Here is a 13,298-nt window from a genome sequence, read left to right on the forward strand (position 1 = left end):
CCTTCAATTTGAGTATTGTATTAGGGTTCTAATTGCCCGGTTATCTTTCCATATAGAGGCACTACTAGAGTGCTCCAAACACCTTTTATTGGCGTGTTGTATTTGGGTTGTAAATACCTTATTATCTTGCCATTTAGAGACACTACTAGAGTGCTACAAACACCTTCAAATGGAGTGTTGTGTATTAGGGTTGTAAATGCCCTCTTATCTATTCATTTAGAGACACTACTAGAGTGCTCCAAATACTTTCAACTGGAGTGTTGTATTAGGGTTGTAACTGCCCTATTATCATGCCATATAGAGACACTACTAGAGTGCTCCAAACACCTTAAATTGGAGTGTTGTATTAGGGTTGTAAATGCCTTATTATCTTTCCATATAGAGACTCTATTAGAGTTCTCCAAAAATCTTTAATTGGAGTATCGTGTTAAGGTTGTGAATGCCCAATCTTGCCATTTAGAGACACTACTAGAGTGAAATGTTGTATTAGGGTTGTAAATGTCCTGTTATCTTTCCATGTAGAGACACTACTGCTCCAAACACCTTCAATTGGACTGTTGTATTAGGTTTCTAATTGCCATGTTATCTTTCCATATAAAGGCACTACCAGAGTGCTCCAAAGACCTTCTATTGGTGTTGTATTTGGGTTGTAATTGACCTATTATCTTTCCGTACAGAGAAACTATTAGAGTTCACCAAACAATTTCAATTGGAATGTCATACTAGGGTTATAAATGCCCTGTTATCTTGTTATCTGGAGACACTACTAGAGGGCTCCAAACTACTTCTATTGGAATGTTGTATTAGGTTGTAAATGCCCTATTATCTTGCCATATATAGACACTACTATTGTTCTCCAAACACCTTTAATAGGAGTGTCGTGTTAGAGTTGTAAATGCCCTTTTATCTTGCCATCTAAAGACACTATTAGAGTTTCTCCAAACAACTTCAATTGGAGTATCGGGTTAAGGTTGTAAATGCCCTATTATCTTGCCATTTAGAGACACAACTAGAGTGCTCCAAACACCACCAAATGGAGTCTTGTATTAGGGTTGTAAATGCCCTGTTATCTTTCCATGTAGGGACACTACTAGAGTGCTCCGAACACCTTCAATTGGAGTGTTGTATTAAGGTTGTAAATGCCTTATTATTTTGCCATATAGAGACTCTATTAGAGTGCTCCAAACAACTTCAATTGGAGTGTCGGGTTAAGGTTGTAAATGCCCAATTATCTAGCCATTTAGAGACACAACTAGAGTGCTCCAAACACCTTCAAATGGAGTGTCGTATTAGGGTTGTAAATGCCCTGTTTTATTTCCATGTAGAGACACTACTAGAATGCTCCGATCACCTTTTATTGGAGTGTTGTATTTGGGTCGTAAATGCCCTATTATCTTGCCATATGGAGGGACTACTAGAGTGCTCCAAACACCTTCAATTGGAGTTGCATTAGGATTGTAAATGCCTTATTATCTTGCCATATAGAGAAACTATTAGAGTTCTCCAAACACTTTCAATTGGAGTGTCGTATTAGGCTTGTAAATGCCCTATTATCTTGCCATATAGAGACACTACTAGAGTGCTTCAAACACCTTAAATTGGAGTGTTGTATTAAGGTTGTAAATGCCTTATTATTTGGCAATATAGGGACTCTATTAGAGTTCTCCAAACTACTTCAATTGGAATGTCGGGTTAAGGTTGTAAATGCCCTATTATCTTTCCATTTAGAGACACTACTAGAGTGCTCCAAACACCTTCAAATAGGGCTGGGCAAAAAAACTCGAAGTCGTAACTCGCTCATTTACAGCTCGTTTAACTCGGCTCATTTACAACTCAGCTCATTTACAACTCGAGTTGGCCCCAACTCGCTCATTTATAATTCGAGTTACATAAAGTTACATAGTTTTGGTCACAATAAATCTCAAAATAATCAAACCCGAATCTCTAGACTGTTATTTGTGCTTTGAGATTCGTGTGAAATATGTTTGAACTTGTATTGTAATACTATCACTGGTTAAACGAGTTACAAACGAGTTGTGAGCCAACTCGAGTTGATAACGAGCTGAGTTTGAATTTGTGTTGTACTACTATCACTGGTTAAATGAGTTATAAACGAGTTGTGAGCCAACTCGAGTTGATAACGAGCTGAGTTCAAGTTGGCTCTACAACTCGTTATTATCATCTCAACTCGAGTTGGCTCGCTCGTTTATTAAACGAGCCGAGTTCGAGTTGGGGGTAACTCGCTCAAACTCGGCTCATTTACAGCCCTACCTTCAAATGGTGTGTTGTATTAGGGTTGTAAATGCCCTGTTATGTTTCCATCTAGAGACACTAATAGAGTGCTCCAAACACCTTCAATTGAAGTGTTGTATTAAGGTTGTAAATGCCTTATTATTTTGGCATATAAAGACTCTATTAGAGTTCTCCAAACAACTTCAATTGGAGTGCCGGGTTAAGGTTGTAAATGGCCTATTATCTTGCCATTTAGAGACACTACTAGAGTGCTCCAAACACCTTCAAATGGAGTGTCGTATTAGGATTGTAAATGCCCTATTATCTTGCCAGCTAGAGACACTACTGGAGTGCCCCGAACACCTTCAATTTGAGTGTTATATTAGGGTTGTAAATGTCCTGTTATCTTTTCATGTAGAGACATTACTAGAGTGCTCCAAACAACTTCAATTGGAGTGTCGTATTATGATTTTAAATGCCCGTTTATCTTGCCATATGGATACACTTTTAGAGTTCTCCAAACAACATCAATTGGAGTGTCGTATTAGGGTTGTAAATGCCCTAATATCTAGCCATTTAGAGACACCACTAGAGTGCTCCAAACACCTTCAAATGGAGTGTTGTATTAGGGTTGTAAATGCCCTATTATCTTTCCATGTAGAGACACTACTAGAGTGCTCCAAACACCTTCAAGTGCAGTGATGTATTAGGGTTCTAAACGGCTGTTATCTTTCTATATAAAGGCACTACTAGAGTTCTTCAAACACTTTCAATTGGAGTGTCGTTTCAAGGTTGTAAATGCCCTATTATCTTTTCATATAGGAACACTACAAAAGTGCTCCAAACATCTTAAATTGGAGTGTTGTATTAGAGTGTAAATGCCCTATTATCTTATCATATAGAGACACTATTCGAGTTCTCCAAACAACTTCAATTGGAGTGTCGGGTTAAGGTTGTAAATGCCCTGTTATCTTGCCATTTAGAGACACTACTAGAGTGCTCCAAACACCTTCAAATGGAGTGTTGTATTAGGGTCGTAAATGCCCTGTTATCTTTCTATGTAGAGACACTACTAGAGTGCTCCAAACAACTTCAATTGGAGGGTTTTATTAAGGTTGTAAATGCCTTATTATTTTTCCATATAGAGACTCTATTAGAGTTCTCCAAACAACTTCAATTGGAGTGTCGTGTTAAGGTTGTAAATGCCCTATTATCTTTCCATTTAGAGACACCACTAGAGTGCTCCAAACACCTTCAAATGGAGTGTTGTATTGCGGTTCTAAATGCCCTGTTATCTTTCCTTATAGAGGCACTAGTAGAGTGCTCCAAACAATTTCAATTGGAGTGTCGTATTATGATTATAAATGCACTTTTGTCTTGCCATATGGATGCACTATTAGAGTTCTCCAAACACCTTCAATTGGAGTGTCGTATTAGGGTTATACTTGCCCTATTATCTTGTCACATAGAAACTACTAGAGTGCTCCAAACACCTTAAATTGGAGTGTTGTATTTGGGTTGTAAATGCCTTATTATCTTGCCATATAGAGACTCCATTAGTGTTCTCCAAACAACTTCAATTGGATTGTCGCATTAGGATTGTAAATGTCCTTTTATCTTGCCATATGGATACACCATTAGAGTTCTCCAAACAACTTCAATTGGAGTGTCGTATTAGGGTTGTAAATGCCCTATTATCTTGCTATATAGAGACACTATTAGAGTTCTCCAAACAACTTCAATTGGAGTGCCGTGTTAGGGTTTAAAATGCCCTATTATCTTGCCAACTAGAGACACTACTGGACTGCTCCAAACACCTTCAATTTGAGTGTTGTATTAGGGTTCTAAATGCCCTGTTATCTTTCCATATAGATGCCCTACTAGAGTGCTCCAAACACCTTCAATTAGAGTGTTGTATTGGGGTTGTAAATGCCCTATTATCCTGCCATATAGAGACACTACAAGAATGCTCCAAACACTTTTAATTGGAGTGTTGTATTAGGGTTGTAAATGCTCTATTATCTTGTCATATAGAGACTCTATTTGAGTTCTCCTAACAAGTTCAATTGGAATTTCGTATTAGGGTAATGCCCTATTATATTGTCATTTGGAGACACTACTAGAGTGCTCCAAACTACTTCAATTGGAATGTTGTATTAGATTGTAAATGTCCTATTATCTTGCCATATAAGGACACTACAAGAGTGCTCCAAACACATTCAATTGGAGTGTTTTATTAGGGTTATAAATGGCCTATTATCTTGCCATACATACACTATACTAGAGTGCACCGAAGACCTTCTATTGGAGTGATGTATTTCGATTGTAAATGCCCCTATTATCTTGCCATATAGAGGAACTACTAGAGTGTTCCAAACACCTTCAATTGGAGTGTTGTATTAGGATTGTAAATGCCCTATTATCTTGCCATATAGAGGCACTACTAGAGTGGTCCAAACACCTTCAATTGGAGTGTTGTATTAGGATTATAAATGCCCTATTATCTTGCCATATAGAGAAACTATTAGAGCTCTCCAAACACTTTCAATTGAAGTGTCGTGTTAGGGTTGTAAATGCCCTATCATCTTGTCATATAGAAACTCTACCAGAGTGCTACAAACACCTTAAATTGGACTGTCGTGTTAAGGTTGTAAATGCCCTATTATCTTGTCATTTAGAGACATTACTAGATTGCTCAAAACACCTTCAAATGGAGTGTTGTATTAGGGTTGTAAATGCCCTGTTATCTTTCCATGTAGAGACACTACTTGAGTGCTCCAAACACCTTCAATTGGAGTGTATTATTAGGGTTGTAAATGCCATATTATCTTTCCATATAGAGGCACTACTAGAGTGCTTGAAACTCCTTTTATTGGAGTGTTGTATTTGGGTTGTAAATGCCCTATTATATTGCCATATGGAGGCACTACTAGAGTGCTCCAAACACCTTCAATTGGAGTGTTGTATTTGGATTGTAAATACCCTATTAACTTGCCATATAGAGAAACTATTAGAGTTCTCCAAACAACTTTAATTGGAGTGTCGTGTTATGGTTGTAAATGCCCTATTATTTTGCCATTTCGAGACACAACTAGAGTGCTCAAAACACTTTCAAATGGAGTGTTGTATTAGGGTTGTAAATGCCCTCTTATCTTTCCATGTAGAGACACTACTAGAGTGCTCCAAACACCTTCAAGTGGAGTGTTGTATTAGGGTTCTACATGGCCTGTTATATTTCCATATAGAGGCACTACTAGAGTGCTCCAAACACCTTCTATTGGAGTGTTGTATTTGGGTTGTAAATGCCCTATCATCTTGCCATATGGATGCACTACTAGAGTGCTCCAAATACCTTCAAGTGGAGTGTTATATTAGGATTGTAAATGCCCTATTATCTTGTCATATAGAGAAACTATTAGAGTTCTCCGAACACTTTCAATTTGAGTGTCGTATTAGAGTTGTAAATGCCCTATTATCTTGCCATATAGAGACACTACTATAGTGCTCGAAACACCTTAAATTGGAGTGTTGTATTAAGGTTGTAAATGTCTTATTATCTTGCCATATAGAGACTCTATTAGAGTTCTCCAAACAACTTTAATTGGAGTGTCGTGTTAAGGTTGTAAATGCTCTATTATCTTGCCATATAAAGACACTACTAGAGTGTTCCAAACACCTTCAATTGAAGTGTTTTATTAGGGTTGTAAATGTCATGTTATCTTTCCATGTTGAGACACTACTAGAGTACTCCAAACACCTTCAATTGGAGTATTGTATTAGGGTTTTAAATGCCATGTTATCTTTCCATATAGAGGCACTACTGGAGTGCTCCAAACACCTTCTATTGAAGTGTTGTATTTGGGTTGTAAATGCCCTATTATCCTGCCATATAGAGACACTACAAGAATGCTCCAAACACTTTTAATTGGAGTGTTGTATTAGGGTTGTAAATGCTCTATTATCTTGTCATATAGAGACTCTATTTGAGTTCTCCTAACAAGTTCAATTGGAATTTCGTATTAGGGTAATGTCCTATTATATTGTCATTTGGAGACACTACTAGAGTGCTCCAAACTACTTCAATTGGAATGTTGTATTAGATTGTAAATGTCCTATTATCTTGCCATATAAGGACACTACAAGAGTGCTCCAAACACATTCAATTGGAGTGTTTTATTAGGGTTATAAATGGCCTATTATCTTGCCATACATAGACTATACTAGAGTGCACCGAAGACCTTCTATTGGAGTGATGTATTTCGATTGTAAATGCCCCTATTATCTTGCCATATAGAGGCACTACTAGAGTGGTCCAAACACCTTCAATTGGAGTGTTGTATTAGGATTATAAATGCTCTATTATCTTGCCATATAGAGAAACTATTAGAGTTCTCCAAACACTTTCAATTGGAGTGTCGTGTTAGGGTTGTAAATGCCCTGTCATCTTGTCATATAGAAACTCTACTAGAGTGCTACAAACACCTTAAATTGGACTGTCGTGTTAAGGTTGTAAATGCCCTATTATCTTGCCATTTAGAGACATTACTAGATTGCTCAAAACACCTTCAAATGGAGTGTTGTATTAGGGTTGTAAATGCCCTGTTATCTTTCCATGTAGAGACACTACTTGAGTGCTCCAAACACCTTCAATTGGAGTGTATTATTAGGGTTCTAAATGCCGTATTATCTTTCCATATAGAGGCACTACTAGAGTGCTTGAAACTCCTTTTATTGGAGTGTTGTATTTGGGTTGTAAATGCCCTATTATATTGTCATATGGAGGCACTACTAGAGTGCTCCAAACACCTTCAATTGGAGTGTTGTATTTGGATTGTAAATACCCTATTAACTTGCCATATAGAGAAACTATTAGAGTTCTCCAAACAACTTTAATTGGAGTGTCGTGTTATGGTTGTAAATGCCCTATTATTTTGCCATTTCGAGACACAACTAGAGTGCTCAAAACACTTTCAAATGGAGTGTTGTATTAGGGTTGTAAATGCCCTCTTATCTTTCCATGTAGAGACACTACTAGAGTGCTCCAAACACCTTCAAGTGGAGTGTTGTATTAGGGGTTCTACATGGCCTGTTATATTTCCATATAGAGGCACTACTAGAGTGCTCCAAACACCTTCTATTGGAGTGTTGTATTTGGGTTGTAAATGCCCTATCATCTTGCCATATGGAGGCACTACTAGAGTGCTCCAAATACCTTCAAGTGGAGTGTTATATTAGGATTGTAAATGCCCTATTATCTTGTCATATAGAGAAACTATTAGAGTTCTCCGAACACTTTCAATTTGAGTGTCGTATTAGAGTTGTAAATGCCCTATTATCTTGCCATATAGAGACACTACTATAGTGCTCGAAACACCTTAAATTGGAGTGTTGTATTAAGGTTGTAAATGTCTTATTATCTTGCCATATAGAGACTCTATTAGAGTTCTCCAAACAACTTTAATTGGAGTGTCGTGTTAAGGTTGTAAATACCCTATTATCTTGCCATATAAAGACACTACTAGAGTGTTCCAAACACCTTCAATTGAAGTGTTTTATTAGGGTTGTAAATGTCATGTTATCTTTCCATGTTGAGACACTACTAGAGTACTCCAAACACCTTCAATTGGAGTATTGTATTAGGGTTTTAAATGCCATGTTATATTTCCATATAGAGGCACTACTGGAGTGCTCCAAACACCTTCTATTGAAGTGTTGTATTTGGGTTGTAAATGCCCTATTATCTTGTCATATAAAAACACTACTAGAGTGCTCCAAACACCTTAAATTGGAGTGTTGTATTAGGGTTGTAAATGCCATATTATCTTGTCATATAGAGACTCTATGTTCTCCAAGCAACTTCAATTGGAGTATCGTATTATGATTGTAAATGCCCTATTATCTTGCCATATGGAGACACTATTAGAGTTCTCCAAACAACTTCAATTGGAGTGTTGTATTAGGGTTGTAAATGTGCTATTAGCTTGCCATATAGAGATACTATTAGAGTTCTCCAAACAACTTCAATTGGAGTATCGTGTTAGGGTTGTAAATGCCCTATTATCTTGCCATCTAGAGACACTACTAGAGTTCTGCAAACACCTTCAATTGGAGTGTTGTGTTAGGGTTTTAAATACCCTGTTACCTTTCTATATAGAGACACTGCTAGAGTGCTCCAAACACCTTCAATTGGAGTGTTTTATTAGGGTTGTAAATGCCCTGTTATCTTGCCATATATAGACTCTACTAGAGTGCTCCAAACACCTTCAATTGGAGTGTTGTACTAGGGTTGGAAATGCCCTATTATCTTGCCATATATAGACACTGCTAGAGTGCTCCAAACACCTTAGATTGGAGTGTTGTATTAAGGTTGTAAATGTCTTATTATCTTGCCATATAAAGACTCTGTTAGAGTTCTTCAAACAATTTTAATTGGAGTGTCGTATTAGGGTTGTAAATGTCATATTATATTACCATCTGGAGACATTACTAGAGTACTCCAAATACCTTCAATTTGAGTTTTGTATTAGGACTGTAAATGCCCTATTATCTTGCTATCTAGAGACACCACTAGAGTTCTCCAAATACCTACAATTGGAATGTTATATTAGGGTTGTAAATGCCATATTATCATGCCATATAGAGAGACTCTATTAGAGTTCTCCAAACAACTTCAATTGGAGTGTCGTACTTGGGCTAATGAGAATAAAATTTGGTACCAAGAGCAAGTGAAACCTAGAATAGAATTTGGTATTTACAAATTGAAAATAGAAAACGAAAGCAACAATCAAAGTAATTGAGATGGAGAAAAGAAACACCGAGAAGATGAATTGGGAGTTAGAGATCAATTAAAAAAACCTTACTAACTATGTAGTCAAAACAAATGGAGTTACGTTAGAGCAGAGGAATTAAAAAAAAAATAGAATCCATTTTAATTATTTTAATGAAACAATCTCCATTAATTTGGTTTTTATAAAAAGCAGCTTCATCGATTCTATTGCGGAGGAAAAATTTTAATTTAGTTTTAAGGAATCTGTGATCAATTATTTCTACTTATTTCCTCCTCCAACGATCTCTAGGATCAGTGGAGCTGCTTTTTATAAAAATCAAATTAATAATGCTTTGTTTCATTAAAATAATTTAAATAAATTATATTTTTTAAAAAATCAAGGAGAGAGACTGGATTTGTTCAATTGAGGGAACGGGTCCAACGGCAGCCAGAGCAAAGAGAGATATATCAAAAATTAAATCCTAAAATTAAATTCTAAAATTAAGGACGACTACTTATTTTAACGTAAACTCCCCCGCTCCGAATTCGCATCCTCTGATATGGAAGATCTCAACCGTTCAAATACGTTTTGCACGAATCTCAAAGAATAAATAATACTAGCCCTCTACGCTATGAATACTGTCCCCGAATAGGCATCGTACATGTCAGTCCCCCGCTCCCCACTATAAAATTAAGGAAGTGTCTAATTGTCCACAGCCTTTTGTCCATTATTTGTCCACAGCTTTGACTTGCGCGAATACTGTAAAATTACTTCTACATGCTGTATAATTATACAATATATCACATAAAATATATCAGTTAATCACAAAATGTTGAGATTTATGTTTATTGCATTATAGAGAAATTACAGGGTCGTTTTAGTAAGAAGTGAATTATAGTGAATTGTAGGGACCCGTTGTTAAGATGTAACGCCTATAAGGCATGAAGGAAACAAGGAATAAAATAACAATTCATTTTAAACCATTTCTTTACAAAACATCCAGCAACTATTTGAAGTGGTCCCATGATAGTTAGAAAAAAATTACAACTTGCACAACAGGACAAAATAAATATACTTTCAAACTGTACTTTTAGAAATTACAGTTATAGGAAGTTATTGGCAGTTAGAGTTAGTTATTAGCGGTTATTAGCGGTTATTGGCAGTTAGAGTTAATTATTAGCGTCCACACTGGGTTGAATCTTGTATACTGTAAAATTAAATCTTGTATACTGTAAAATTGAATCTTGTATACTGTAAAATTAAATCTTGTATACCGTAAAATTTTCAATTGAATCTTGTATACTGTAAAATTGAATCTTCTACACAGTAAAATTTACAATTGAATCTTGTATACTGTAAAATTGAATCAGCAGAACTGTAAAATTGAACCTTGTATACAGTAGAATTTTCAATTGAATCTTGTATATTGTAAAAATTAAAACTTGTATACAGTAGAATTTTCAATTGAATCTTGCATACTGTAAAATATATACTGTAAAATTGAATCTTGTATACTGTAAAATTTTCAAATAATACTATAAATTTTCAATTGAATCTTGTATACTGTAAAATTTTCACATAATACTGTAAATTTTTAATTGAATTTTGTATACTATAAAATTTCTAAAACTAAAACATAAAATAATATCATCTATACTGTAAGATAAAATGTAACAAATGCTACATTTCAGTTTAAACTACAACCTACAAAGAATCATGTATACTGTAAAATTGCAAAATATAAACCAAAAAATAATACCATGTATACTCTAAAATTGCTAAATCTATACATACATCCAATCACACAAAAAATCTGTTCATCACAAAACAACATATGTTCACCACAAACAACATTTGTTCAACATAAGATAAAAATATTCACCGCAACATTCAGAATAGCATAATAGCAACAAAAAAACTATGGACAAATAACTTTTACATTAAAAACCTCTTGTGTTCATTGTTCAGATGAGTAAGAAGCCTCTCTATCATCTCTTTCCTCCAGATTTTCACAAGATGAATACTGTAAAATTACAAGATGAATACTGTAAAATTATAAGATAAATACTGTAAAATTAACAAATCAATACTCCATATCGCCTTTCTATCATCTCTTTCCTCCAGATTTTCACAAGATGAATACTGTAAAATGACAAGATGAATACTGTAAAATTAACGGGGCAATACTATAAAATTAACATATCAATACTCCATATCGCCTCTCTATCATCTCTTTCTTCCAGATTTCTACAAGATGAATACTATAAAATGATAAGATGAATACTGTAAATTAACAAGGCAATACTGTAAAATTAACATATTAATACTCCATATCGCCTCTCTATCATCTATTTTCACAAGATGAATACTGTAAAATGACAAGATGAATACTGTAAAATTAACGGGCCAATACAGTAAAATTAACAGATCGATACTCCATATCGCCTCTCTATCATCTATTTCCTCCAGATTTCATTTGAAATGCTAGATCTATTACTGCATACAACGAAAACAACAAATTCAACAGAAATAACTTACTAGATTTGAATTTTTCCGTGCTCTTCAACAAAAATAACTTCTATTCGATCGCGCTCCACGATTGAAGGTTCCATTGCAATCATGTATAAAAAACGAGATCGAATCAGTAATCTCAATTAAAATCGACATTGCAAAGGAAAAATGAATCAGAGAAGGTAAATACAAAAAAACAACAATTACGATTTCGTTGCCGTCACGGTCGATCCAGATTATTCTTCCGATCCGATCCGATCATCTATTTTTTAGGCTGATCAAGTAATGCAAGAAAATAATAACCAATTCGATAAAAAAAAGAGAAGGAGAGATCGGAATGAGAGATGAGAAAGAGAGAAGGAGATCAGAACTTTGATTTGTTTTGTTTGAGAAAGAGAGAAAGATAAAAGGAGATTGGAACTTTCATTTGTTTTGTTTTGTGCTAAAAAAGATATGAGAAAGAGAGAAGGAGAGATCAGAACTTTTTGAGGGATCGGGTGTTTAAATAGCAAGACGATGTGGGGACCGACAGTTAGAACGGGAGTTGGATAAGGTTGTGAACAGATGGTGGACAAAACCCAGTAGACAGAAACATTTTCTCTGAAATTAATAAACGTACCGTTTAACGGAATTCCCATTTGTTAGAGTTCGATTAAAGAACTAAACCCTAAGGTTTCTCTCTATCCAACGAAAGAGAAAGCGATCGAGAAAAAAATGGGAAGAAGGAAGGTTGTGTTGGAGCATATCTCCAATGGCTCCTCTCCTGCCTCCACGTTCAAGAAGCGGCAGGCATCGATAATAAAGATAGCTGAGCTCAGCAAGCTTTGTGGAATAGATGTTTGTGTTGTTGTATCCGCTGGGTCCGATGACAAGGCACCTGTGGTGTGGACCCCACAGGAGCAGGCTGCTCATTATCTCTCGTCTCGAAAGTCAGCCGGAGGTTGTGTGGAGCAAGAAGCAGTCAGGGCAGGTGGGAAAAATGCAACACCAGTTGCAAAAGATCGAGCGCGAGACCGACAATATCTTGAAGGATATCTCTGATGGTTTCGGCGGTGATACGGCATTTTCTGACAGTGCAGCGAACCTAACAGCATTGGTCAAGATCGGCAGCTAAAGGAAGTGCAAGACAGGATCATTTTTTTTAAATCTGCACCGGTGCAGCACCATCCTGCCGCGCGCCCTTGATGTGGGATATGCTACAGGTTCTAGAGAGGTCATGCTACCAGCTCATGTAGTTTGGTCAAGCCCCGAGTATGGTATGGAGCCTGGCTCCATTTATGAGTTAATAGGCACTACCACCGGTTCTTTCCCTACTGAGTGCATGGTGGAGGTCGGGATGCCGGGATTACTAGATACGATTGATATGGAGAAAGATCCTGTCATGGAGTCTGTTGGTGCTGATAGGACAAATTTAGTCAATTTACCGCTGGTGTTACCATCAGAGGAAGAGATGTCGGGATTACTGGATGAGTCTACAGGAAGCGATTGGATCTCTAATGGGGGTTCCTTTTATGGAGTGGAATGATGTGATGAAAGACTGGTCGTTAAAGTTCAGCACTTGCAATGTGGCACCGCTCCCCGACCTTGCTGATCATTTTGATGTGGGATGTGCCACTACAAGCTCAAGGGAGACCATGCTACCAACTCATGTAGATGTAGTTTGGCCGAGCACTGAGTATGGTACGGAGCAAGGCTCTACTTTTGGGTCGATACGCGCTAATGCCAGTTCTTTCCCTGCTGGGTGCACGACTGAGGTTGGGATGCCGGGATTACTAGAGCAAGATCTCG

The 13,298-nt window shown here is 36.6% G+C and overlaps 1 protein-coding gene across 1 annotated transcript; it reads left to right on the plus strand.

The window, feature by feature from the left end:
* The first annotated feature begins 12,224 nt into the window (after positions 1-12,224).
* Positions 12,225-12,551, plus strand: LOC144563932 (agamous-like MADS-box protein AGL80). The gene has a single exon (XM_078313389.1). It carries the CDS (start codon positions 12,225-12,227, stop codon positions 12,549-12,551), a length of 327 nt encoding a protein of 108 aa, XP_078169515.1.
* The last annotated feature ends 747 nt before the right edge of the window (positions 12,552-13,298 follow it).

The sequence above is a fragment of the Carex rostrata genome, chromosome 13, assembly GCF_964058835.1.
Source record: "Carex rostrata chromosome 13, lpCarRost1.2, whole genome shotgun sequence".
Lineage (NCBI taxonomy): Eukaryota > Viridiplantae > Streptophyta > Magnoliopsida > Poales > Cyperaceae > Carex > Carex rostrata.